Source organism: Camelus bactrianus, unplaced genomic scaffold (assembly GCF_048773025.1).
Source record: "Camelus bactrianus isolate YW-2024 breed Bactrian camel unplaced genomic scaffold, ASM4877302v1 HiC_scaffold_97, whole genome shotgun sequence".
NCBI classification, from domain to species: Eukaryota; Metazoa; Chordata; class Mammalia; order Artiodactyla; family Camelidae; genus Camelus; species Camelus bactrianus.
The window spans coordinates 14,609-42,156 of record NW_027413981.1 but is presented as its reverse complement, the minus strand read 5'-3'; the positions used below and the strand labels follow the sequence as shown (position 1 = coordinate 42,156).

At 38.4% G+C, this 27,548-nt stretch overlaps 1 protein-coding gene across 3 annotated transcripts in view; it reads left to right on the top strand.

Moving 5' to 3' along the window:
- The first annotated feature begins 1,698 nt into the window (after positions 1–1,698).
- LOC141577048 (ankyrin repeat domain-containing protein 26-like) overlaps positions 1,699–27,548 on the top strand; it is a 28,933-nt gene continuing 3,083 nt past the window's right edge. Inside the window, exons 1-12 of one of the 3 annotated variants that reach the window (XM_074360310.1) lie at positions 1,699–1,741; positions 3,599–3,669; positions 4,161–4,302; positions 6,452–6,662; positions 7,825–8,008; positions 8,858–8,995; positions 10,437–10,949; positions 12,428–12,580; positions 18,940–19,313; positions 19,894–20,082; positions 21,673–21,883; positions 26,591–26,636. In XM_074360310.1, the coding sequence (XP_074216411.1) occupies positions 1,714–1,741; positions 3,599–3,669; positions 4,161–4,302; positions 6,452–6,662; positions 7,825–8,008; positions 8,858–8,995; positions 10,437–10,949; positions 12,428–12,580; positions 18,940–19,044 (1,545 nt within the window). In that variant the 5' untranslated portion in view covers positions 1,699–1,713 and the 3' untranslated portion in view covers positions 19,045–19,313; positions 19,894–20,082; positions 21,673–21,883; positions 26,591–26,636. Of the gene's footprint in view, positions 1,742–3,595; positions 3,670–4,160; positions 4,303–6,451; positions 6,663–7,824; positions 8,009–8,857; positions 8,996–10,436; positions 10,950–12,427; positions 12,581–18,939; positions 19,314–19,893; positions 20,083–21,672; positions 21,884–26,590; positions 26,637–27,548 lie in introns of all 3 variants that reach the window. The other 2 variants (XM_074360308.1, XM_074360309.1) reach the window with 2 other exon arrangements.

The window sequence follows — 27,548 nt, the reverse complement described above, 5'->3', positions numbered from 1 at the left end:
GGAATCTGGAAAAAGAGCCACTGGGGAGTTAAAGACAGAACAGCATCAAGGAAAAGCACGATTTTGTGTTTCTTTCTGAGCACGTTCATAGCCAGAGCGAGGCAAAGAGTTGAAGTAGAAATTAGAGATGTAAGCTACTGCTGCTAAGCAGAGAGGGAAAAGAAATGGTGGGCATCATCCATCCAAAGAATAGAGAAGGGGAAGAATTAAGACCACAGATCTAGAGGTACCTTTGAAGAGGAAAGTGAAAGGAAGGAAGGAGGGGAAAAAGGCCGCAGGTAGGTGATTTTGGAATTGAGGGGAAACTTGCGAGAACTCCTTTTCGATGGCGTCAGTATCTTTGCACTGAAGCCAGGTTAGATCACTGCCACTACAGAGAATACTGGAATCAGGAGGGGACCTATAATTGGGGTAAACCACTGCCACTCCTCCTATCAGGCTTCAAAGATACATGTTGTATTGGTATTTGTTATTCAAGTGAGATTAATTTGAATATGAAGCATTGGCTGTGTTGTTGTTGTTTTTAATGGTACCTAATTTTTTGATAAGATATTTGTTTCACAATAATCCTTTTAAACATTAGCCTGATTTACCAAACCAATTTTGGAAATAAAAGAAATTAATAGGATTCATTCCATAAATGCGAAAGTTGTTGTTTTCAGTGAATACTACACAGGTTTTGAAATATAAAAGACTTTTAATGTCTAATAATTCTGTGGCAATGAATTTTTTTTGATCACCAGATTTCAATATTGAAAACTCAGTATACATTCTTTCTTGCATGAGTGGATCAAGAAACTTTGACGGCTAGAGGATCCAAGAAATGTAGGCACACCGGTAGCCCATGTGGGTATGGAAAAAAATGAATATTTTTATGAACGATTATTCTACAAGTGTGTATCCAAGCCGATCAATTCATAACACTTTCTCTGACGAGAAGTGAATTGCACATTCAAATGAACTGCCATCACAGCTGTGGACTTCCTAAATCACAGGACGAATTGAAGAGCGTGGTAAATACTTGTAGTCTAATGGTGTCAGTCGCATGGAAGATGTGCTGTTGCACTTTACCGTCAGCTTTCACATTTGTCTTCTTGGAGCCGTGACTTGTTCCTCTGATTAAAGATCGCTTTTCTCCTCCTCAGGCAGCATGTTCACACTGGTACATGTGCACGTTTCTAGTTTATAAAGTCATTTGAAACATAATCGTACTTTTGAGATCTTACCTGCATGTTTTGTTAAACCTATATTCCTGCTCTTTATTCAGTGTCTATAACGGATTCCTATTTCTGCCTTGTTGCTGTCCTAACTGCCCCTGAAAAACAAAACACCGAAACCTAACGTGTTCATTTCCAAAGCAAGCATGAGGATTGCCCTCAGTACTAACTGCATGACTGGATAGTTGGCTTTCATATTTACTTATAATTGATTATGTGTCCCTTTTGGCTTTTAGATTCTACTGAAAAGTATCCTCACCTGAAGGTAAAAACTTTTATACTTTTATCTTGAATTTTTTTTTTTTAATGAGGGTACTGGGAATTTAGCCTAGGACCTCATACACTGCTAAGCAGGCACTCTGCCACTGAGCTAGACCCTCCCCCCTTGAATTATTACTACAGATTGTATCAAATGTACATTATTAATCGGTTTGTTTCAAAAACCATTCAGCCTGCAGTTGGAGTGAAAGATTCTGTTCCTAAAAAAACAGGAGCAATGAAGAATTTTCAAAGATTCAAATCAGGTAAATTTTGCAATACAAATTTAACTCTGAAATGAAGTACAGTGTTCTTCTTCCTAACTCCTTTTGCTTTTTCAAATTTAATTGAAAGATGACATAAGTAAGGCAGATGTTATGATCGGTATCCATGTTTGAAAAATATATATAAGCATAAGAAATAGATTTTTAAAATGTCAGCTTTGACTCGGATGTTTCTATTGATGTCGGGAGACACTAAAGTGCTCAGTTTGGAGTCCGTATACTTCTCGGGGATTCTGAGAGATTGATTATTTGGTTCTAAGATTTTTCCAGTTTTAAAATGCTTAATTGAATTCTGACCTTTACGTAGGGTAAACCTTCACTTGCTAACATGTCAGTCATATTTCACTTTAATGATTTCATCGAGTGCTATCACATTGCTGATATTTATTTATTTCTGTACTTATTTATTAATGGAGGTCCTAGGGATTGAACCCAGAACCTTGTACATGCTCAGCATGTGCTCTACCACTGAGCTATTTCCCTAGCCCAAAGATCTTAAGCCAACTGGATGTTTTGATTAGGAGAGTGTGTGTGTGGTGTCTTTGATTATTAAAAATGATGGAAGTTATTAGTCCTACCTTAGTATTTGGTAGACATGATCTTTTCAAAAATAATCCTAAAAGTTTTGGGGTTTAGGATATTTTTTATACTATGAAAAATTATTGAGAATTCTGAAGAACTTTTAAGTGGGTTATATCTATTGATGTTTAGTATATTAGAAAATGAAACTGAAAGATTTAAAAAACAAGCACACAGAAACATTGCGTTAGCCATTAGAGCTATAATGTTATCACATGTCATGTATCTGGAAACCTCCACTGCACACTTAACGGAGAATGAGAATGAAAATAGTGTTCAGTATTATTGTGAAATTAGTTTTGACCTCCTGGACTTCCTAGATGGAGGGGACTTGGGGCTTCAGGGCTTCTCGGATGGCACCTGAGAACTGCTGTTTTAAACAGGGCTCATGGATGTGAAACCAGTGATATAATCAGAGCTGTAGTAATAAGTCATACAATATTTTTTCTGCTCCTATAGTTTTATCTTTTCTTTCCTTACCTGTAGAATTAGTGTCGTATTTACAAAAGATTCTCAGTTATCTCCTATAGTAGTGACTACAAGCTATAAACTCAAAGTTTTTCTAATAAATACTGTTTATTCAAAGATACTTTTAAGAGTTTGTCCTCTGCAGCAGAGGAGCAAAGAGGATAGACATGTAAAGAAATAGTTTAGAGTTCAGCTGGTGAAGACACACTAGAAAAATCTGTGAAGTACCAAGGTAACTCCAAGGAAAGAGATCCCTGTGTCTCTGCAGAAAGAGAGCTGCAATCAAGGAGGACTTCACAGAGCAGGCTGAGTCTTCAAAGACGAAAAAGAACTTGTCAGAACAATAGAGGGAAACGTTCAGATAAAGGAAAGATAAAAGCATAAAAAGTAACAGTAATTTTGGAAAGCATGAATAACATTGCTCTTGAAGCTTGGTATGTTGTTAAAAAGGTACTGTTAGGAGGTATAGAAGGTGACTTTGTATATTTCTAGTGTATTTTTAAATTTTGTTTTATTTCTTTGTTTTGTTCATGTCTGGTGAATCAATTTGTGAGTGAAACTTTGAGATGTTTGTATGCCTTTAATCTGGTAACATCTAGTATTTCCCAAATAGTTTGTTGAAATTTTAAATAATTAGAAGTATTTCTTAAAGAAGTAAATATCCAGCTAAAGATTAAGCTTAATTTAAACTGTCAATTGATGAAATGTGTTTTATGTTTTTATAAAGATGATGCCTTTTATCTAGCTGTTCTAAGTAGTGAATTTTAACTAAGCATATTCATTTTTCAGCAGACCTAGACTTAGAAAGCACATCTGAGGAAGAGCAAGAAAGACTTGATGGAAGTGAAAATAACCACTCACAGGTATGTAAAAATGTAAATTTAAATTTCTTGTTTAATACTGTTTTTTGTGCTTTGATAACACAGTTGAAAAGAAATTGCCTTTCAAACTAGACTTTTAGAGTCAATAAATAATTATTTAATATCTAGTTTTTAATAGCATTTTATCTAGTCACAAAACTTAAAGTATTGTTAGGATCTATAATAATTTATAGTTAAATTTTTTCCTTGGAATTGAGGCAAAAAACCTTCCTGAATATTGTTTTCCTGTAGTAAAAAAAAATTATAAAAGATAGAGAGGAAAAACAGAAAATCCTCCTTTGTTGTAGAAACGTTTACTTTAAAATCATTTAGAAACACTACTGATAAAGTTAGCCTTTTGACAGAAATCAGTTCTTTCGAGAAGTGTCTGTGTTTTTGCTCTCATAAAAAGATGGATATCGATCACCTCTGTACACTGAGCGTATTTTATAACAATGTTGGAGACACTGTGAAATAGCATTATTTATTTGTAGGTCAAAGAGCAGATGAATTCTCTGGATGGCCTCGATGACTTACCTCGGTCACCGGGGACAGCTTCCGAGGATTGCGAGTCGCTTTCCCCTAATTATAAGAACACCCTGAGGCTAATCGAGCGACTTAGCCCGGAGAGTAAAGGTAGGACCCCCGTGTGGCTACACAGCCTTTCTAAGTGTCTCGCGGTAACGTGTGCACACCTAGTGCCGCCCAGGGAACGCGGCTCCGTTACAGTCCCCTGCGTCTCAGGAACCTGCTCTGTGTTAAAGCAGAAGCAGACGTGTTGTGCGCTGCCAGCCAGGGGCTGTGACCGTTCCCTCTCCCTGTGCTTTCTGTTGACTCTGCTGCTCCTACGCCTTCACCCAAGGTCAGGGTATCACTACTTCCCTCCTAGAACGCTGAAATCACCTCAGGACTTTCTTCTGCACCGTTCCACCTCCTGGGACCTTGGTCTACACCGCAACCATGATTACTAGACAGTTTTTAAAATTCAGGTCTTTGTTACCTCCTTGCCTAAAATCCATCTCCTGCCACTCGTAGCTCCATGGTTAAAGGCCACAGTCCTCTGGCTTCGTCTTGTTTCCTTTTATTACCCTTCTTTCCACATGAATTTTAGAATCAGCTTGTCAATGCTAAAAAAAAAGTCTGCTAGTGTCCTGGAAATGAGATGTAGATTATGTTGAATCTGTAGATTAATTTGGGGAGAATTGACTTCTTAACAAAATGAAATTTTTAATCCCGAACAAAGTTTATTTCTCCATTTATATAGGTCTTCCTTGATTTTCTCAGCAATATTTTAGAGTTTTTAGTGTCTGGGTGTTTCCGTCTTTTATGAGTTTACCTGTATTTCTTATTTTTCAGTGAGATTATAAGTAGTATATTTTTATTTATTTGTTTTAAAATAATATATTTTAAATTTTAGTTTCTGATGATAGAAATACAGTTGATTTCTGTATAGTGACTCTCTGCCCTCCAACCTGGCTGAACCCATTGTTAGTTCTAGTAGTGTTTTTATGGATTCTCTCAGATTTTCTAAATAACCAGAGGTGGTCCAGCTTTTTCTTCTTTAAACTACTGTGTTACTAAGGATAGTTCACATTTAAGACTTGCAGCCAATAAATACATTCTCTGTCACAGCTAATCAGCTCTGTCACCGTTGCAACAAGAGTAGCCATAGACAATACACAAGTTAATGGACGTGGCTGTATTTCAGTAAAAGTTTATTTACCAAAGCAAGCAACCCAGCCCACAGGTTGGAGTTAGCTGACTCGCACCATGTAGTCATATTCCCCGCTGATTAGCAGATAGTTTTACCTCTTCATTTCCCATCCAGATGCCTTTTGGTTCTTTATTTTGCCTGATTGCACTGGCTCCAGTACAGTGCTGATTAGAAGGAGTAAGAGAAGCCACTCCTATCCGGTTCCTCACCTTCTGGGAAAAGCATTCCGTTTTTCACCGTTGCGTATGGTGCCAGCTGTCGGCTTAGCACGGATCTTTGTCATAGTGAAGACGTTCCCTTGGTTCCCAGTTTGCTGGAAGTTTTTATCAGGAATAGATGTTGAGGTTTGGCAAGTGCCTCTTTTTATCCACTGACACGATCATATGGTTTCTTTTTTAGTTTGTTAATATGATGAATAACATAGATTTTTACGTGTTAAAACAGCCCTGCATTCCTGGGATACACCCGACTTGGTCACGATGAATTATCCTGTGTTGTTGGATTTAATTCGCTAATGTTTTGTTTAGAAATTTTACCTCCATTTTCACGACATTAGTTTTCTTTCTTGTAATATCTTTGTCTGGTTTTGGATTCAGGGTAATGTGAGTTTCATAGAATGAGGACATATTTCTTCCTCTTCATTTTTTGAGGAGAATTTGTGTAGAATTGGTATTAAATTTTCCTAAAATATTTGGAAGAATTCACCAGTGTAACCATTGGGACTGGAATTTTCTTTGTCATAAGGTCTTTAAATAGGACTTTTGTTTTGGTTTTTAAGATGTAGGGGTTTTTGGCTTATTTGTTCTTTCTTAAGTGAGCTTTTGTAATTCCTCTCTTTCAAGGAATTTTACCCACTTCATCTGAATTGTCAAATTTATTTGCATAATGTTCATAATATTACCTTGTGATTCTTTTAACATCTGCAGAGCTTAGACGAATGTCTTCCATGTTATAGATGCTCAATATCCATTTGTTCAATGTATGGATGAATGAATGTGAAAATGCACAGTCCTTTATACACAAAAATTATTCATATATTTTGTTTCTATTTTTGTTTTCTTCCTAATGCAGATCCTGATAGGTTATTGAAAATTCAGGATCCAGTTGATTCATTCCGATCAATAGAACTTAAAGAATCTGACTGCACACAACTTAGAGGAAAACTTAAAGAAATGGAAAAGAAGGTGAACTGGCTACACACAGAGCTGCTGAAAACAAGAGAAGCAAAATCACAGTTAAAACTTCAAAATGTGGAGTGGGAACGAGAGGTCCGCCATATGAGGTACTGAATTTCTTGGTTTTAAAGAAATATTTGAACTCTTTATATTTACTTTAATACTGTAGGTATATAGGAGAAGTCATAATTGCTAACTTCCCTTTTGGGATTTTACAGGGGAGAAAATTTCATTAATATTGTGGAATGTGAGACTCTTGGAAATAACACAGCAATATATATATACAATATATATATCCTCATTCTATATTTCTGTAAAAAAAATTCTTTGATCTTTATCTGTCAAGTGTTCTCCAGAAAGTTTATATTACTTTACATTCCCACTTGCAGAATTATGAAATGACCATTTTTCTCAAGGCAGAAACTTTCAAAAAATTTATGCAGTTTGATTCTTAACATATGAATGGATGGACTAAAAAGTAAAGTGGAAAGTGATTACTGGTTAGTTTATTCAGCATCGCTCTCATACAGAGATAAGATTAGTTCAAAGGTCTATGCTGAAAGCGTGGATTACTCTTTATTTTTTAATTACTTACTATGGATCCTGCCTTGTACCAAAAGGGATTTAAAAATGATTTACTAAATAAATAATATTCAACAAGGTAAGTTCAAAGTGTTGCGAAAGAAGAAACAAAGTGTAGGGCATCAGGGAGTAGAGTCCCCAGCCTCGCCTTGGATTATGCTAATTAGCGGGTCTGTGTTCTGGAAAAGGCACCTGCGGTTGTTATCTTCCCCTGGAGATCATGTAGGAGTCCCTGTAATACTTCAGGAAGTTGAAATTTTATCTCTCATGAACTTATAAACTTGTTTCTAAATAGCAACTTCTCTTTTAACTAGTAACTAATTTCTCTGTCCCAATGAAGGAGTAACTTATGACTATGTGGGGAAAAGAGGGTAATTTTCAATTCAAACCTTAGTGAATAATTGCAAAATTTCTTTCCTACACTATTGACCAGAGTTACTCTTGATTGGAACTCAGTAGCATTTTGTCTTTTTATTGCTACTTTTCAAACATGTGTGTGTGTGTGTGTGTATCTTTATGAAGAGATTGAAGTGAGGAATTTAAAATGTGAGACTTAGAAATGAAAAAAAAATTGAGAACATAGAAATTCCATTAGGGTAATAAATCAGCATGTGAAGAACCAGATCATAAAATGAACTTTTTATTTTCTAACAAAATAAATTTTAAGGTAAGCATATTTCACTGCAGATTCACATTAGAACAAGAAACAAAGAAGAAGAAAAATGCTTATACATTATATGAAAAACCTGAGGATGATTTAAAAAGAAAAGAGAAACAAGACAATGAGCAAGTTTTCCTGAAGCAACAGATTGAAAGCACTGCCCGAGCACTAGAATGCAAACCGAAGGGCGTAAGGAATAAACCAAATCAGGTAAATTAATCTTAACGTGAAAGTTTCATATCTCTAACACTGTTTCATCAATATTATTTATAATATTCTTCTGAATGAATCTATATTTGCATTTAAAACAAATAAAAGTTATCTCATCCTAGATATGAACTATGACATTTAGAGCTTAATTTACTAATTTCTTGGTGTTCTTGGCATCTAACAGATGCTCTGTGTCTTTTCTGAATGAAGGAATGGAAGTTAAATTGAGCTTAATCATTAACATAAGGTTTGACAGTTTTGGTCCGTTCAACAAAATAACAAGTCTAATTCAAATCCATGTGTTAATTTTGGCTTTTTGAAGTTAAAATCCAGGTTAAATCGCCTTGAGACTATGATGGAACTGGTTAAATGCCTTATAAAGAAATTTTCTTTCACTGGGATTTCAAAATTTGTAGATACTGACAGGCATATGCAGAATAGATAAGCCAGATTATACTGTATAGCACAGGGAAATATATGCAAGATCTTGTGGTAGCTCACAACAAAAAACAGTCACAATGAATATATATATGTTCATGTACAACTGAAAACTTGTGCTCTACACTGGAATTTGACACAACATTGTTAAATGACTATAACTCAATTTCAAAAGTGTTAAAAAAGTTTTTCTTTCATGACACTACATCCCTTGTGTTTTTGCTCTGTGATAAATTTAGCTGTCATGTATATTAGAATTTGAGTTATTTATATGCATTAAAGGTCCCTGTGCTTAAAAAGGCTACTTCTTTTTAACAGGTTTAAAAAAATTTTTTAAAGATTCCCCTCCTAAGCTTTTTTTGACTTTTTTTCATGGTATAAAACCCAAAACCTAATGTAATATGTCTCCAGGTTTTAGAAGAGCGAAATGACGCTGAGAGACAACGTTCTCGAGTGCAGAATGCCAGAGTAATACAAGATGACATCCTGGCCCATCATCTTTCCCAACAAAAGGAGGCAGAAAAGGCTAATAAGGAAATGAATGCTGAGGTATTTTCTTTAGTCATCTTCAAACGTGTGTGTATGAATTTGTATACTTACATAGTTTAAAAACCAATACTGTAGGTACAGAAAGTATAGAGGGTTTTAAAAGCCTATATATGTAAATATATTTTCTGGAGGTTTCATTTCCGGTCCATTGGATAAAGCAATATTTTGAATTCAAGTCCACTTGCCGGCAACAGTGACGTAGTGACATTCACAATGGCCTCATCCAAGGAGAGGCTGTTAATATTGCCCATAGGAATCGATGAACTTTCCATTATCTCAAAACTGTTGCTACTAACGGCAGGCATTCTAGTTTCTGGCAGTGATCTCACTCCTTTGATAGACGAATGGAGAGGTAACTTCATCATTTCCACTGATGGTAAGGAGGGAAAAGCGCAGCCAGTTCAGAAACCGTAGTTTGGGTGTCATTCTCCTACGTCTGATGAAAAGGAACGCTCTGCTCCATGTGGTATCCGATTTCAGTACAAGGAGATTTCGAATATAGTGATAGATATGCCGTACTCTGTACTGAGTGATAATTTATTGATCAGTATTTTATTTTTAATAAAGCAGTTCACTGTATTTCCCTGCTATTTCACATCCATTACTGTTATAAACACCATGAAGAAGAAATCAAAATTATTGCAGAAGCAAATAGTCTCCTGATTTTCTACGAAGAGCTCTGTAAATTTGACCTTGTTGACCTTTAGTGTGTTCACCATTAGGGAAGTAGAAGGCTTCTGTTGTGTTTATGTATTTATCTTAGAGAAGTAGCTTTGGTTTGGTGTAAGTGTCAGAGAGTCAGAAGCCCTGGGGGAAACCCTGCAGCTTGCTTGTGTTTTCAACCCTTTATTCCAGAATTGTCACAGCTAAATGAGTTAACTGATGTTTGTAGATGTGCTTAGAACAGTGCTTAGATTTATCATTTATCCGTAGATGTAATTCTTATAACTCACTCTAAAAATGATAGAAAGGGAGAATATTTATGGAATATTCTCAGGAAAGAAGTTTTTAGGAAATCTAACCTGGCCCAATTTATACAGAGCTAAGGCTCTTACTTTGGGGGTAGCTGTAAAGGTAAGATGTCAGATATAATTTTTAAGTGTAGTCAGATTTATTCATTTTTTTTAAGCCTTTTGGGTTTGTTGTATTTCAGAGAAAGAAAGGCCTTTCCGATTCTGAGCTTCTTAAACATCCTTTTGTGGTTTCTTTTTTACTTTCATGGATTCACTGTCTTTCATTAAATTTTTGAACTTTGGGGATTTCTGGTTGTTTAAAGTTTGAGATTTGTATCCACCTTAAGTTTTTCCAGTTGGATACCCAGTTACTGCAAACTTTTTGTTGTATAAACTTAGAGATTAGTCTTTCACTTCCAAGGAAATTATGATATGTCAGTTTATTGCGTACAGTTCAAAGAGTAAGAGATGAGGGGTTTCACTTACAGGACACGATGGATTTTAAGCTGTCTGACCCAAAAGATAGCAGCGAGGTGCTTCCTCAGCAACTTCCTGAAGCTGAACGTCAATTCCGTGGCCCAGAAATTGAGCTCCATCCCAGGAAAGATGCTCTTAGACCAAAGACGTTGTTATTAGAATGCGTGCATAGAGACCGAGGCCAAGCCCAGCGTTCAAACAAGGAAACTGAACCCTTGTCTCAGAGCAAACAAGTGGAATTCAGCAAATACACTGGGAAGCAGGCGTTCTTGAAGGAGACAGTATGTAAACTACAGAGTGAAAACACGTTGCTTCGACAGCGACTGGAAGTTGCTCAAAATGAAGGCAGAAGCGAAGAGACAATACTTAATGCCCCACAGCTGTTTCTGGATCACATGGGAAAACTTGAAGCCATGAGCAGACGAGTTCTGATGCTGGAGGAAGGAAACAAGGAGTTAATCGATGAATGCAGATGTTTAAAGCACAGACTGTGTCAGTATGAAACAGACAGAGCAGAAATGGAAGTAAGTACCCAGAAAGGGAACCAATTGTCAGACTTCCTCAAAGAAAATTCAAAGTAGTATCTGATGAAAGCTGAACGTTGAAACTAGTTGAATATGAGAAATGTGCGGTCTATAAATATATACACTGTAAAGCAGCCTAAAGGCATTTCTTGTATCCAGCAAACAAAAATTAGACCTGAGAGGTGCTTTACTTTGAGTAAAGATGCCGTGTCACCTGAAATTCTAAGAGATTAAGCTATAAGTTGTTGACAGATGCAGCCAGGTCTTAGTAATTTATACTGCCCAAATCATTTTAATCTTTCTGTCACCACATTTTAGTATCGTGAAGCAGATAAATGAAATGCTGAGAACTAAAATGAGTATTTTGAAATTAAGATTCAGTTGTGTGAACAAATGAGTAAAGAAACAAAAAAAAAAAAAAAAAAAAGAGAGAGAGAGAGAAAGAGAGAAAAGATTCAATTGTGTGGATTACCTTGACAGTTAAATCCAGATTTCCCAGATGAACTGATGTGTAAATGCTGTATCTTGCAGTACTTATCCTTCAGTACCTTTTCATACATTGTTCGTTGATATAACTTTATTTTTATTCATGTAAATTGGAATTAAATTTATAAATACTTCCATCTCAAATCATGTATTGTTATGACCTCTCCACTCCTTAAAGACATCTACTTTTCATTCAGTCATAATTTGGGACAAATGTAATTTTTAGCAAAATTGTGTTTGACTTAGTCTCCCCTGTTGTATTTATAATTTACTTTGAACATTTTTTCAAATAATGTGCTCACAGTTCTCATTGCAAGGCTCAGTTACTGTCATTTGGATCTAAGTTTGTCCAGTACAGAGGAACTGGAGCGCTCTGTGATGTTCGAGTTTGGCACTGGGGTCCCATTTTCAGACTGAGGAGGAGCAGCCAGAGTCCTGAGTGGCAGGAAGGGAGTGAGTGGGAGGGGTGGGGGGAGCCGTAGGAGCTGCAGTCCAGGAGGCAAGGGAGGCCAGGTTGTCTCGGGTCCCCAAAGGCCACTGGAATAACCTCGCTTTTATTGTGAGATGGGAGTCTATTGGAAGGCTTTAAACACCAGATTGAATATGTGAAGAACTCTGAACTTAAGCCTCTAGTGAGAAAGAGGGAGAATGTTCCACAGTGTGGAATTTACCACCACTCATCCCACCCACACACCCCTTTCTGTTTGAGACTTCAGTGGGGGTAAAGCTTGGCCACTTCCTGGGAGGGGCAGGGAATGGCTGGTGGGGCTGCATCCATCGTCTAAGTTAACTTACTGTTGGTAAGGCAGGAGGGTCACGCTTTCTGTGTCTTTAATGGAACTCAGTAGAAAGGAATGTGTGCCTGTGAGGAAAAGAAGGCGAATTGATGTCTGTGGGGATAGTTCTTAAAGTCCATTTGTTGGAGTTATATATTATTAATGTAACTTAATGATAAGGTGACTTAAAATTCAGTAACAGAGTTATCTCTTTAGGCCCATATGAGACAGCTTCAACAAGAACTGACTGACACCCGAAAGAAAGTGTCCATGTTGGAAGCGTCCCTGGAGGTGACAGCACATCATAAGACTAATTCAGAAAACAAGAGACGGGATGGAGAGAGGAAGTCACATCAAACTGCGAATCCAGTACGTATGAAATTCAGCACGTCGGCCGTGAGTGTGCAGCGCAGAGTGTTGCAGGACACTAGCTTTTCAGGGACAGCTTTCTTTTGCATCTTCCTTATAATTTCACTTTTATTATCTTTATAATGCACTTGTTTCTTAAACTTGGACTTTCATTCTGCCATTCTTTATTTTTTTCTTATAATATTTACCCTTAGAGAAGTTGAGAATTATACCTCTTTCCTCACAGAAGTTAACTTTCTTTTTCCTATTAAACAGTATTTGTTAGTGATCTCTCACCACAATGAGGCAAGCTAGATCAAATCAGAGGATAATGTTTCATGGAATGTTCCAGAAAATTGTCATGTCTCATCTTCACTTTTGTGAATGGATATCGAATCTGTGTGTATTTATTTCATGGATTTCAGAATGCCTTGTGCAGAAAGGTCATTATACAAACCAGTTGAAGTTAGGCATTGCCTTCATTTTCTCTTCATTTTAGACATGTTGTCAATGCACGGAGAAATTCAGATCACATCTGTACACCCAAAATAGAGAATTAAGAAAATTGTCTAGATCCTGCCTTTGGATTTTTTTTTTTTAACTTTGTTCAAATATAATTCACATATTATAAGGGGATTGCATAACTCAAGTGGTAGAGTGCATGCTTAGCATACACAAGGTCCTGGGTTCGATCCCCTGTACCTCCTCTAAAAATAAATAAGTAAAACTTAATTACTTCCCTCCACCAAAAAAGAAAAAAATTCACGTATCATATAATTCGCCCATTTAGGATGCATAGTTAGTATCTCCTAGTATATTCAGAGATGTGCAGCTGTCACCACAATCAATTTTAGAACATCCCCATCACCCCAAAAAGAAATCCTGCATCCCTTGTCCATCACCCCCGGCACCACAGCCCCCCCATCCCCTGGCAACCACCAGTCTGACTTCTGTCTCTATAGATGTGCCTGCTCTGGGTGTTTCCCAGGAATGGAATCACATGCTGTGTGGTCCTTCATGATTAGCTTTTTTCATTTGACAAAACGTCTTCAAGGTTCATCCATGTTACAGCGCTTGTCAGTGTTTCCATTTCTGTTTATTGTTGAACAGTACTCGGTTGTGGGGCTAAACCATTTACCCATCCATCAGTTGATGGACCTTTGGGTTGCCTCTGCTTTTTGGCTATTGCTAATAATGCTGTGAACATTTCTGTCCAAGTTTGGGTGTAAACATGTTTCCATTTCTTTGGGGAACAGACTTAAGGATGGAAATGCTGTCAAATGGGTCATATGGTAACTCTGTTTAACCTCTTGAGGACCTGCCATGCTGTTTTCCAGAGTGGCTGCACCATCTAACATTTTTATCCAAAGTGTATAATTCTCCCAATTTCTATGCATTCCTGTCACCACTGTCCACCAGCTCTCCTGCTAGGTGTGAGCTGGCATCTCATTGTGGCTGTGATTTGCATTTTTCTGATGACTGAGAATGTTGGGGATGTTTTCATGTGTTTATCCATTTGTGTATCTTCTTTGAAGACCTGTCTGTTTAGGTTTTTGCCCATTTTCAAATTGGGTTGTCTTTTTATGATTGAATTGTCAGAGTTCTTTTGTATCCTGGGTGCAATTCTTTGATCAGAAGTAGGATTTTCAAGTATTTCCTCCTGTTCAGGAGCTTGCCTTCTTACCTTCTTGACGGTGTCTTTTGAAGAGTAGAAGTTTTTAATATTGATGAAGTTCAGTTAATCTATTTCTGTCTTTTACTGTCCTAAGAAACAAGTGCCAGATCCAGTCATGAAGACACACCCCTGTGTTTTCTTCTAAGAATTTTGTAGTTTTAGCTTTTTCATTTTGAGTTAATTTTTTATATATTGTATGAGGTAGAGGTCGAATTTTGTTCTTTTGCATGTGGATATCCAGTTGTCCCAGTACCATTTGTTAAAAAGACTATTATTGTCTCATTCAGTTATTTGACACTCGTATTGAAAAGCAATTGACCGTAAATGTGAGGGTTTCTTTTAGATTGTCAGTGGTGATGCATTGATGTATGTCTGTCCTATGCCAGTACCAATTCAGATGTTCTGAGAACTCTTTCCGAGTCTTCTTGCATATTTCCAGTTGTTTTACATAATAATAAAAAGTCAGTGTCACGGAATGTCTGTAACTCTACTTCTGTGGAGATTTGCTGCTTCGTGAAGGGGCCTGTGGCCAGCTTATGGCTTGCTGACTCTGTGACATGACAGAAAGTAGGCTTGCAAAGGTAAAGTCCATCCCTTCCCCCCCATTCAGACCTTTAGTTTCTCACCCAGTGCCTCCCACTTCACTCCAGTTTCCATCAAATCATGGTCACGGGATCTGCTGACTCAGTCTGCAATATACTTCATTATGTTGCATTCATTATAATTCATAGACTCATCCATAGATTTCAGTATCTAGAGGCAAAAGGTTAAGCCTGGAAAAGATTAAATCAACCTTCCTCTTTGGAAACCTCTCTAATCCATCCTCTTGCCGTTCACGATGAAGTCCTCTTTTGGCTTGGTTCTTGTGTGTAACACTGGTGCCGATCTTGTTCTTGGTGTACATCCTGCATCCTCAGCTCCCTGTGTCTACCTCCTTTTACTTAAAAGGAGAGGCGCCTAGCTGTATTCTATAGCTTAATGCATAATTAATGAAATAAATATTTCATCCCATCCAAGGAAAATTTTCCAAGAGTACAGCTGTTAAAAATTAGATAATATTCAATCAGTTTATCAGAAACAGATAACAGATTAGTAATTTGAATTTCAAAAGTTCAAAGCCAATCTCTGATATGGAGAAGCATCGTGCTACAACATGAAGCTGAGACAATCTTACCTTCCCTTCCCAACAAGCTTTTAAGTAAGGTAAAGGAAAAATTGTATTTAATTTAAATACTGCGAAAGGACATTACATTTATGGTTCCATAATATTTTATTTTGTCTCTGAGGAAAGGAAAATGAAGAGTGAGTGCTAGATTAATACGTTCTCAAAGCTGCCTGTCTCTTAGAATTTCAGTTAATTGAAATGAGGTAAAAAGGCTGATTTTGGTAAACTGACTCTTTCTATTTGTTTTTCAATTATTAGACTTCAAATCCTGTGTCTCCTTGCTCACCAGTCTTCCTTAACCTCAAAGTTGAGGGGAAACTGTGAAATACATGCCTGTTTGTAAGGAGCTGTAATGGGATGGAGCTCTAAAGTATCTTCCCTCTCGCTAGTTCTGAGGTCTTTCTTTCAGTTATCTGCTGCTTCTCATCAGCACTTTGTCATTAATAAGTTAATCTCAACGTTTGTTACATTCCAGTTTATAGACCAATTTCTACTATATTCAAGTTACATTTCTTACTGTCTTTTTTCATCCACTTTTGTGCTTATCTGTTTTTGCCTAACAAACTCCCCAAAGTTCAGTGGCTTAAATAAGCATTTATTTTGTTCACAACCTGCACTTAGGAAAAGTGTGGCCAAGACAGCTGGCCTGTATTCCTCTCAGCTTCAGGTGGGGCAGCTCGAAGGTGGGGGGCTGGAATCACGTGAAGGTTCACCCATTGATGTCTGATGGTTGTTGTGGGTGGTGGGCTGTGGCTTAGGTGGGGCGGGAAGGTGGACCCCCTCCCCTGGAACACGTAAGCTGTCTCTGTGGCCTGAGCTTGCCCACCTGAGACTGGGTTCCAGGGTTAAGAGCGAGGCAGAAGCTGAATTGCCTTTTCAAACCGAGCCCTGCAGTTCACTCGGTGTGACTTTCACTGTTTTCTGTTCATTAGGAGCAAGTCACTTAAGGTTGGCCCATATTCTACCTTTTTTATGGAATTTAATTTTGAAAATTTATGGAGACACTCAAAAACCAGCATAATCTACTCACTAGCCACAACGTTTTGTTACTGCTTCCACACAAGAAATCCACTTATCCCCACTCAGTCCCCAAGCAGGTCTCGGTCGCTGTGGTGTTAGGCTCAGGCTCCAGTCCAGGGCCTTACTTTCCCATCTTCCCCAGGTCCAGGTGGGGCTGAGGTTCCTGGGCGTGGTGGTTCTGGAGTACAGCCCTTGGGAATACTCCCCTCAGTGCTGGGGCTTGAGGATAAGGAGACACGGGTTATTTACCACCACACACCCGACATTCTGCTAAACTGCTAAGGACTCCTTCTCTCACAGCTGGAAGATGGGAGGCACACTGGCCCGTAGCAGTTTTGAAGTGCAGCCTGATGTTGCGGGCTCTTTGATTAGGACTTAGTCCTAACCCTGGGGGGGGGGTTTTCTTCGCCGCTCTCTCTGAGCTCTTGGTTCTGTCCCTTTCATGAGCAGTGACCTGCGTTTGCAGCTGAGTGGTTCTCTCAAGCCAGCTTCCTCCTCGTAGACCTTCTAAGAAAAACCCAAAGGCTTCTTCCCATTTTGCACTGTCTCTGTCTCTTTCAGTCCAAGCTAGCAAGCAGTAGTTTTGCTACCACAGTTCTCTTTAAAACTTTGAGTTTCCTGTGAATTTTATTGGGGTTCCTGCCATTGGAAAAGCTATTCTCACGTCTTTTTGAGATAAACTCTTCACCTTCGGCTTCCTGTGAAGCTGTTGTGGGACCGTGCCTTTGAAATTCTTACGCTTTTAAGATCTTTAAAGGAATTTGAGGCAGCACGTTAAACCTTTCCAAGGTCTTAACAAAGCCTTGGCTTCATCTTTAGACTGTTTTCCTGGCAGCACCCTAGATTTGATCTTCGCCCGGAAGCCATTTCTCTGCTTACCCATTATTTGACAATTGGGCGTGTGGAGATGCTTTAAATGGGATACAGATATTTGAACCCAGTGAGTCCTGGTTCCTTCCTATTTAATAATCTTTTTGCTTGTTTTAGCTTATCTCTCTCATCAATTTTACTTTCAGCTGTTCGGTAGCAAGAGTCCCGTTCCCTCCGGTTTCAGTGTCATTTTCTTCCCTGGCCTAGAATCCTTCACTCTCAGCCCTTCAAGGGCCCTCAGGCTTCCACTAACAGTCTCGTGGACACTTTGGGCTTTCACTCTTACTCTTCTCTACATCTGTTCAGGTTTCACCTACCTCCAGGTGCAAAGGCATCCCCACAGTTTGGGTTCTTTACTAATGGTTGTGCCCCATTTTTAATATCAATATCTGTGCCAGTGATTTATTGCTAATAATTTATATAATAAACTGCTTCAAAACCTGGTGACTCCAAACAGCATTTGCTTGGTTCCCAAATCTGTGTTTAGACAAGGCTCAGTGGAGCCAACTCATTTCTTCTCCACTTGGCATCAAGCAGGCACTAGAATAATCTAAAGGCTTGTTCATGCACATGTCTGGAAGTTGGAGCTGGCTTTGGTTGAGGACATTCCCTGGGGTCATCAGCTGGGACAGCTGTGTGTACAAAGACTCAGTAGGTGGCCTGGGCTTCACAACGTGGTGGCTGGGTTCTAAGGGTGAGCGTCCCTATGGAGTGAAAGTCAGAGGCCATTTAGCCTTAGAAACCACACCGCAGTGCCCCCGCATTCTGTCCCCTGGAAACCAGTTAACTGAGGCCAGTACATACTTCAGGGGAGGGAATTTCACAGGGGAAGTGCCAAGGAATTTGTAGAGATGTTTTACAACCACCACCTCCGCCTGCCTTGTCTCAGCAAATAATCCTTCTATCTGAAGGAAAGCAGTTCTTCCCAATTCAGTGTCACTGAAATTCCAGCAAGTTTTTTTGTTTGTTTTTGTTAAGTATGTTCTCTTGTTTTGTGGAGAGCCACAAAGGATTACAAGAATTAAGGCTTTTTTGTGTGTTTAGAAAAATGTATGGGTCATCTTACTAAACCACTACACTAGGAGATGGATTTCTCCTTAACTCTGTGAATCATTCATTGCTCCTTGGCATGCAATTCAAACTAGCATAAAATATTTGTATTTCAGAGAAAGGCTTATGGCATTAGAATCCATATTTGTAAGATGTATTAATTGCAGTCTTTTTTTCAAAGTCTTGTTTTGGGAGGCATTTATGAATTCAGCCCTAAGTAACTCAATATGATCTCCCTAAACTTTAAAAATCATGAAGAGTTGAGACTTGCGGAAGGAAGGGGTAAGAGACTTTCTACTAAGAGGTGACTTGTAGTCATTTTATGTAGGAAAGACATGAAACAACTACAGAAAATAAGATTGTAAAATCAAGTACAAATGTATAACAAAGATGATGAAAATAAACAGTATATTTTTGTGACTCTTGGTGGTTTGAACTTTTTTTCTTGATTTTCTGAGTAATTTGAGTTTCTCCATTCCACTAGGTAGATATGCCACTTTATTGTAACTGAATTTATTTCAACCTTTGATGCTGGGTTAGAGTTAGGCTGTTCTCAGTCTGCTAACATCATTACCAAACAATTTTATCTTTTTCATGCAGAATACTGATCTTCCAGCAAAAGAGGAGTCTACATCTTCAGTAGTTCTCCATCTGAGTGCAGAAACTCAGCTTCTTCTAAAGGAGTTATTACCCTATTACCTGTGAAAGAGATGCAAAGGAAATGTGAAGCACTAGAGGAGGAGAAGAAGAAGTTGGAGGAAGAAGCAGTAAATCTGAGACGTCACCTCGAAATGAACCCAGTAAAACGCAGCCAAGTGGAGCATTACAAACGGGAGCCTGGAGAGCAAGCAAGACGGGATGCAGTAGAAGCACTGAAAGAACTCAGGCGAGCTGTGCAGCACAGACAGGAAACTGAAGAGCAAGCAAGACATGATGTAGTAGAGAAAGTAATAGAAATCAGCCAGTTTTTACAGGTGAGACACTGATCTCTAACGTGCTCTAACTCACTTTGCTGAGAATTACAGTTCTGATGTGTACATTTTATGTGTTTCCTCTACTTCCCATATAGCAGTTGGTTTTGTAGATTTCTGGAAGGAAGGCCGCATTTGTTACTCCCTTTAAATAATTCAGTTTCCATCATCACTATCACTAAATTGATCCTTCAGAACAATTCTCACTAGAGAATCATTTTTAAGACCAATTGGTGTAAGTCAAGACTACTAGGAGGAGAAGAATATATTGTGATGTAAATACTGTGCCACACTGGGGGATTGCTGTTAAGTTGTATTGTTCAACTTTTAAAATTTTAAATTGATCCTTTTATTCTTTGAACTATCACATTACATGAGTACTAATATAAGAGTGATTCAACTTTAATTTTGTAATTCAGATGTAATTCACTTGACATTGATGATAAGTAGTTTAACATTCAGCTTTTTTCTCACACTTAAAATTGCTCTCTGAGTCATTGACTCAAAACTAAAGGGAACAAATAGACTGTAATTACTCAGGTTATAATTATTTTTAAAGTTGTATCCTTTTAATTTGCTTTAGGCACAAGCAGGATTTCAAGAAAACGTGTTGAGAGTATAAGCGTGCTTCAGTTAGTCAAACGGAACCCAGAGTTAAAGATCTGGAGCCTGAACTTAAAAGCGATTCTAATGAAAACAAAGTGGAAAAATACAAACAAGTGTACCTGCAAGAGCTAGAAAATAGAAAGTCTTTGGCAAGTGAACTTACCTCGTAAGTCAAAACGTAGAATTATAGAAAATAACTCCGGTCATTAATTTGCCTCTAAGGCATAATTCTTACTGAGCCAGGTTCATGAGGTGAGCAACAAGTGAAAACTAACTAGATAGTGTAATTTGGGGAAATGATGTTAGCAAATGAATTCCCCTTTAAAATGTCCGTCCAGGGCACTTTGCATCTCCCTGCCTTTTGTTGCTTTTACACGACTTTATTTTTTATATTTGCATATATTTAACCTGATCTAGTCTTTAAGCTAGGGGTTTTGCAAACTTTGTAATTTAGACAGCCATATTATCACAAATTTCTAGCTGGAATTCCCATAAATAGAAATGTTAATGAGTTTAAAATTAACTGTGTTTTGGAAGAGCACAACGTAAACCCAAGGGGCCCATGCTGGTGTTTGGTGAATTTACGTTCTTGATTGTGATATTTGGTGTCACCGCTCGTGGGCACCCTGAGACGAAGTACTGTACCCTTCTAAGTTTGTCTTCGCTATACAAAGGCATGCTTGGGGAATAGGGGGAACTTCACATAGGGGTGAAGGGCAGCATAGTGGTTCACAAAGTGGCTAAGAAGAATGTGGTGGCCTGCCCGAGGGGGTGTGTGGGAGACAGAAAGGGCGGGTCCCACCTCCGGTGCCTGACTAGCAGTGTTACAAGCTACAGGTCTCCCCGCTATCCAAAAGTAGAGCGTTCCTATGAAAGTTGTCAATGTAAAGCAAAGAGGCAGTTACCTTAGGACACATCTTGCTGGTGGATGCATGAAATAAATATGCATAAAGCACAGGCGCTCACGGACACGGTCCTAAGCCGTGGCGGCGTGATGCCGGGACACTGAGTGTGATTCTGGGGAAGGAGCTCGGTGGGGCCCCTCTCGCTGCTCGGGGCGCTCGTTGCCCCTCTGATTGCTCGGGCTAAAACAAACACCCAGCGCTATTCTGGCTTTTTGCTTTTTTTCCATAAAAGTGAAAATCCGCTTGAGAGTTTGATTATGGAAAACAGGTGCTGATGTAGGCCTCTGGTAAAAGCGAAGTACCAAAGTGAGCTTTGGGAAATTGGGGGACACTTGAAATTGCCCCTGGCGCTGTCGGAGTTCTTTCCCACCATCGACTGTGCCGCCTGGTGCCCCCCAGAGGTGGTGGCTCTAAACTGTTGCTCAGTGCCGCATGCTTCCTTTCTCCCAGGTAATGAGTGAAATGTGTATATAAGGGGGGTGAAAGCAAATGCTTGAAAATGGCTTTGAGGAATGGTTTATCTTTTATTTCTAAACTGGTTTACTGAGGGTGAGTATGTCTAGATGCAGCCGGTGCAGAAGGCAGTGGGGGTCCTCTGTAGGGGCGTCTCCATCTCTGACTCTCCCCACTTTGAAGTACTTGTTAGTTAAGCGCCCCCCCCGAGGAACGTACATCCTTCTTTAGGACAGTATTAAACTGTACTTGTTTACAGTAGATCTTCGCTGACGTATTTTTGGTGTTAAAACGCAGTTTAATGGGACAATCTGTTTACTATTATAGCAACTTAAAAAATACACATCACTTAGGAAGAAAATGAAATGAATGAAATCTGTGTTTTGTGATCCTCGCAGGGTTAATGAGAGGCTGGCCGAGGTGAGCACTAAGCTTCTGCTGGAGAGACAGCACAAGAGCTCTTTCCCAGGCTTTATTCCTGCAAGGCCTGTTGGCGCACCGCCTTCTGCTGCAGGTACTAGCGTGGAGGCCAAAAGGAGTCCTACTCGAAGAAGGCGCTTCAGGACTTTTTCCGACCCTTCAACTAACTTGAGCGTTCCCTTGTTCCGGGTTAGTTATATTATCTTTTTTTCCTTGGGTTTCAGATTTCTGATACACTTCTTGTTTTTAATTTGATGAAATTCTGAGTTGTTTCTTTGACTGATGCACACTAAGTAGAAGCCATAGTTAATTGTGCTAATAAAGAAAGGAGACAAATTTTATAATTTTTTAAAGTCCCTGGACTTGTAGTTTTCAAGAGATACATGTCATTAACTTTATTCAATAGATGCAACTAAACTGACAAATGTTAAATTTCTTAAAAAGCTCCATTTTAAATTCTATTTTAGAAGTTAAGTATTAGTGCCAAATAACTAGAGATCCACTTTCCATCGATTGGCTTAGTTTCTGATTGATTTCGTTTTGGCATTGGTTGATAGTAATTTTCAAGTTTTCCTGCAGCCCAGTTTTTCTACCCCTAAGCATAAGTAAATGATTGGCATTGAGCTACTTAACCACATGCGGATGCTTTTTATTTAAAGGAATCCAAGATAAATTCTTTTTATGAATTCAATAAACTAGTAACACTAAAAATATTAAGTTCCATTTTTAAGTTTAAAATTTTTATCATTTTCTTCTGTAAGAGTACATCCTTAATTGCTATTTTACTTCTAGCATTGTTATTTTAATTGTTATAAAATGTCTTACTGAGCAGTTGTAGAACATTTCTAAATACGTAGTCAAGGAAAGCAAATACTTCAATTTTTAACAAGAAGTTCACTTATGTCTGTGTCTTGCCCTCACCTGCAGGAATGCCGAGGTTTCAACGATAGTGAGTCTTTAAATTACAACCAGTTTTCATTGTGTATCGTTGTTAAAATAGCCATTTAAAGCGGTGTGCGTTGGTTTATGGTTTGATGGTGTTTTCATGATCTTCTTGATGCAGAGAAGGGTAACACGGGCCCTTGTTATGTGAGGTCTCAACCCATTTCTTCTCACTTGGCTTCGTGTCATAATAAATCAAAGAAGAATAAAGCTCAGGTTTCGTAGACAGTGTTGTGGGTAAATTGAGTCTAAGTGCTTCAGAGTCATGAAACCGGACTGCGTGGTGTTAAAAAAAAAAAAAAATGCATGGCTAACACTTCTGCCAGTGGCTAAGCATGATGCAAACTCGAAATGTTTTCATTAGTTGTCACCAAAAAATCGACATTGTGTCACTTTGCAGGATGATGGTGGAAGAGTGTGAGTGCAAAAGCAATGCAAGAGAAAGCTCCTGAGGACAGTTTTCTCCTTTAATGTTTTTTGGGGAAAGAGGTGTCTATGTTTTAGTACTTCTAGATACACTGGAAAATGATTTATTTTAACCTCAGTGTTGTAGTTCCGAGGTACACGTAGTTCTGTGGGGCCGTGGGGTCGAATCATGCTAGGTTTAGCAGGGAGGTTAACAAGTCCCGCTCTGTCCGGGTGCAGAGAAACGTCTCCCTCAGCACTGCCGGGCGCCTCACAGGAGTTACTGTACATTTACTGCTTACAGATTTCTTAGTCAGACTTAGAGAAAGAAGGTGCCTTGTGGAATTGCTAGGGATGTAATTATTTCTGCTGGGAAAACATAAATGCTATGAGAGGTGTGAACATACTGTTTAAAATGACAGGAAGGGATGGGTTTTTGCATGGGGCTTAACAAAACAACAGACTTCCACAGCTTTTCAGCTATGGTTCTAGAAAGCAAAATGTTAAAAATGGCATTGCGGTTGAATTTAACATTCTCCTTTATGTGCAAGGTTTTAACATTTTGGACTGTTCCTACTGTGAAGTTCCAGCCTTCTCAGCATTTTTTTCTAACTTGACAGAAGTGCTGCTCTAAGTCTGTGACTTCAGTCGTGCTGGTTGTCGAAGCAAGTTTTTTCCAGTTCATAACACTTGGGTTTATTGCCTCTCTTACCACTGAATGAAGTATAGCCTTGTCACGTGACATCGTTGTAGCGGTGACAGATGGACCCCGTATCTGTTTTGCTGATTTTTACCCTCAGATTTCACATTCTAGTTTATTTCTGGGCTGTTTTGTCCTACATGTCAGAAGCAATTTTACAATTTTACTCAATTGTGTTATTTAATTATATTACTATAAAATGCAAAAAGTTAAAATTAGCCTGAGCAGATACATCACTGTTAGATTTTCTTGCACATAGAATTTTTTTCTGAGAACTGAAAACTTAAAAATGGATTCCAGACAGTATTATAACAGACAAAATTTCTCTGTTTTAAAGATTATTTTGTGTTCAAGAGTGTTTTAGTATTGGTATGCCTAACGTGAAGCATGGCCACAATAGTTAATAAATGTCCTTCAGATCTATTTTAAATAGGAAGACTAAATTTTACACTCATTGATTTTGGACTTTTGGTGTATTACTGACACTTTCAAACATTTTCTAATGATTTATTTAAGTAACTTAAATTTCTCAAGTGTCCATTCAGTTTAGCAGCCCTTTTTCTAAATGGAATTATAGCAGTGCACCAGAGCTAAAACGATTAACATTCCTAAGACTTTAACTTTTGACATGACACAGCACTGCGTCTCAGCAGAATCTGGTCATGTTTCTTTTAAAAGAAGTCTTCCAAGGCAGGGCACATCCACTGTGAATTTTAATTCTAATCAAACTATCACAGTAGTTAAGCTCACTTCTCATAAGGCAGAGGCAGAGTTCAGTAACCTTGTTTCTGCTATCAGCTCTCTGCCCTGTGGACTCCCTCCTGCCCTCATTTCATTTTGTCTGAATGGACAAATGAGGAAGCGTGTTATCTTTTGAAAGACAATCACTCAACTTCTTCCAGTTCTTTTTCTTTCATTCACTTTTTTCTCTGTACTTAATTTTTTAGCTCCTTGATCAACAAATACTTTCTCATTTCCTTTCTCTGCAGCAAAATACATGCATTTAATAGTTACAAACTGACAAGTGTCATTTCCTTCATACGTTAACCTATTTACAACAGGATAATGAATGAAAGCAGTTAAATGACTTGATTTTATTTCATTTCTGGAATTGTACTTATGTTTATAACATTTAAAATAAAAATGGTACCAAATATTAACTGAAAAGTATCAATAATCTAAGAACATATTCACTTTGGAAATGAAGGTGCGTGTATACGTGTGTGGCAAGTGTGTTTTTATCAAATTGATCTCAGAAAGAGAGGGCAGCATTATCTGCAAGCCTGTGACCTCAGTTTTGACCTCAATCCTGCAGTGTCCCCAGTGGGACCTTCCATTTCTATGGGACATAGTCTGCAAACTGCCAGTTAGGAGAGAATGCTCCTAATTAAAAACCATTAGAATTAAAACTTGCTGATACATTGTCTTCCTGTGTATAATTTTCTCACCTTTCTGTGTTTTTGTTAAATGGAAATGTTTAAGGAAAACTGCAGGTGCCTTCTCCTTATTAATGTTGGACTTCAGACCACTTCCACCATCTGGACATGGGGGTCCTCACCTAGAAATAAACATAAAGGTCCCAGAAGTACCTATTTAGGAAAATAGCTTTGTAGAGGAAAAGATAGTAATCTTACATTCAGCTCATGTGAAAGTGTGATCTACATTTTGCGTAGTGTTTATTAACGGTTATATGAATTATTTCAGTAAAGTCTTCTCCCTTCATCTGTTAGGCGTTTTTCACTTCACAGGACCCACCTGGCACTGTTGTCACATTGTTGATGGTAGAAGGCCTCTGTAGAATGCTCTTGTCAGACAGTGTTACGGAAAACAGTCTCTGAAAATACTGGCAAATGGTAGCCCCAAATTTTGTCTTTGCACCTAACATTTACAAAGGCCTCGGCTCTCGTGTCGCTGTTACCACCGCAGTGTTTATTATGTCTGGTGGACTAGTTTAGACCCTGTTTAGTGAGCGGGTGACTTTTATAAGGTTTTTAAAAGAACACTCTAGGTGGGGACATTTGTAGTTTGAAATGTCCCCACACATTTCATAATTAAATACGTAACTAATTAAGTTTCAAAAAGTTGGCCCTAATTTCTAGAATGGAAACAAAGTTACATTTAAAGAATTATGTATTGTTTTCCTTATTTCTAACTCTAGGAAGTTGTGAATCAGAAACCAACTGTTGAAACTGTCGCTACCCTCTCCTTTTCTTTTCTTCAAGCAGATTTTCTGGTATGAATATTTTAGTCATAGACAGAGCAAAATACATTTGCTTAACTTGTTTGCCAGTAGAATTTTCACTTGACATTATAACAGAACACTTTTCTTCATTTTATGCTTCTACGATTCTGTGCTAAAAACATTAGCAAGAACAGACCTTAAAATTTTCGTTTTCTAAAAGTGCAGGAATGGAAAGCTCATTTTAAGGAAAAATCCATTAACGTTAAAAAAAACTAAACTTTTATAAAGGGCAGTTTTTCTGAGAACTGCAGAGTAATGCATTCAGTGTAGAACATGACTTGAATTGTTTAAACTCTTTGTGCTAATGAGATTGGGCATCGCCCTCTGAGATTTTGTGTATCTGACAGGGCAGCGTTTATTGTGCTTTCCATCAGGGGAATCTAAATAGCCTTACATATATATGTTCTCTATTATCTAAAATCAAAGTAAGTAGGAATTTATTTGATTTTATTTCTGTGATTATTTTTTCTATTTAAGCAATCCTCAAGTTAGGTGAAGTCCCTAAAAGTATTTATTTAAAGGCCACATTTCATAAGCTAGCTGTCAATCCTATGATAGTGTTTCTTGTTTAACTTACACATTAAAAATAATATTTGACTTATTTCAGATGCGGAAGTAGTTGGAGAATAATACAGATAGAGAATTAAAAGAAGGTATGTTGCCAACATTTCTGAATTAAATTTAGACATTGGTTTCCAAAATGCACTGTAAACAGTAAATGGCACCTCTTTCTATTGTTTGAATAACAGATACTATGTTAAATTTTTTTCTTACACACATCTAATGAGAAATGTGAAAGCACAATTTCATTCATAATGATAAGTGTACTTACTACTCATTTATTCGTCATGATCCATAGCTTTAAAAAAAATCTCAGGAAGTCTGTGTTCTCTCTCTGTTTCTGGCTGTGCCCTTCCTCTTCTGCTGTCCCCGTGGGCCTGTCACCTGCACACGGACCTGTTCTCAGAAAGCATGGAGGTCATCAGCTTCTCGAGTTTGGTAGTGACTGAGGCCAAAAACCCAGACTCAAGCAATCACAGTTCATGTACCTGTCCCCTGGTGGATGACAATTAATTTCCTGTCATTCACTTTGTCAGGGGTTAACCTTTTGCCCTCAGGAAAAATTCCAAATTCCTTAGCTTGGAAGAAAAACACCCACATCGATCTGGCTCTTGCCAAAGGCCTCAGCTGTATCTCTTTCCTCCCCTGCCCTGCCCCTTGGCTCCAGCGGCTGGTCCGACTGCGTCCGGCTCAGTGGGCGCCCTTCCTGCCTCCGCTCTTTGTGTTTGCTTCTTGCCTCTCCCTCCCACACGTTCTCCTCCTCCTTTGGGTATCTGCTTACACATCATGGCCACGAAAGTGGGGACAAAATTGACACAAAGCTGGACGTCCCTTCTGAGTGTTCCAACTGTGCCCTCTTTTATACCTGTCATGGCATTTATGTCTGTACCGAAATTGCCTGTTTAGTTTTCCAGTTTACGGTACATGATTTTTCAGGGTGGACTCTGTCATCTTCATCTTGTGATTCCAGTGCTTGTCACAGTGCCTTAGTACATGGTTGCCGA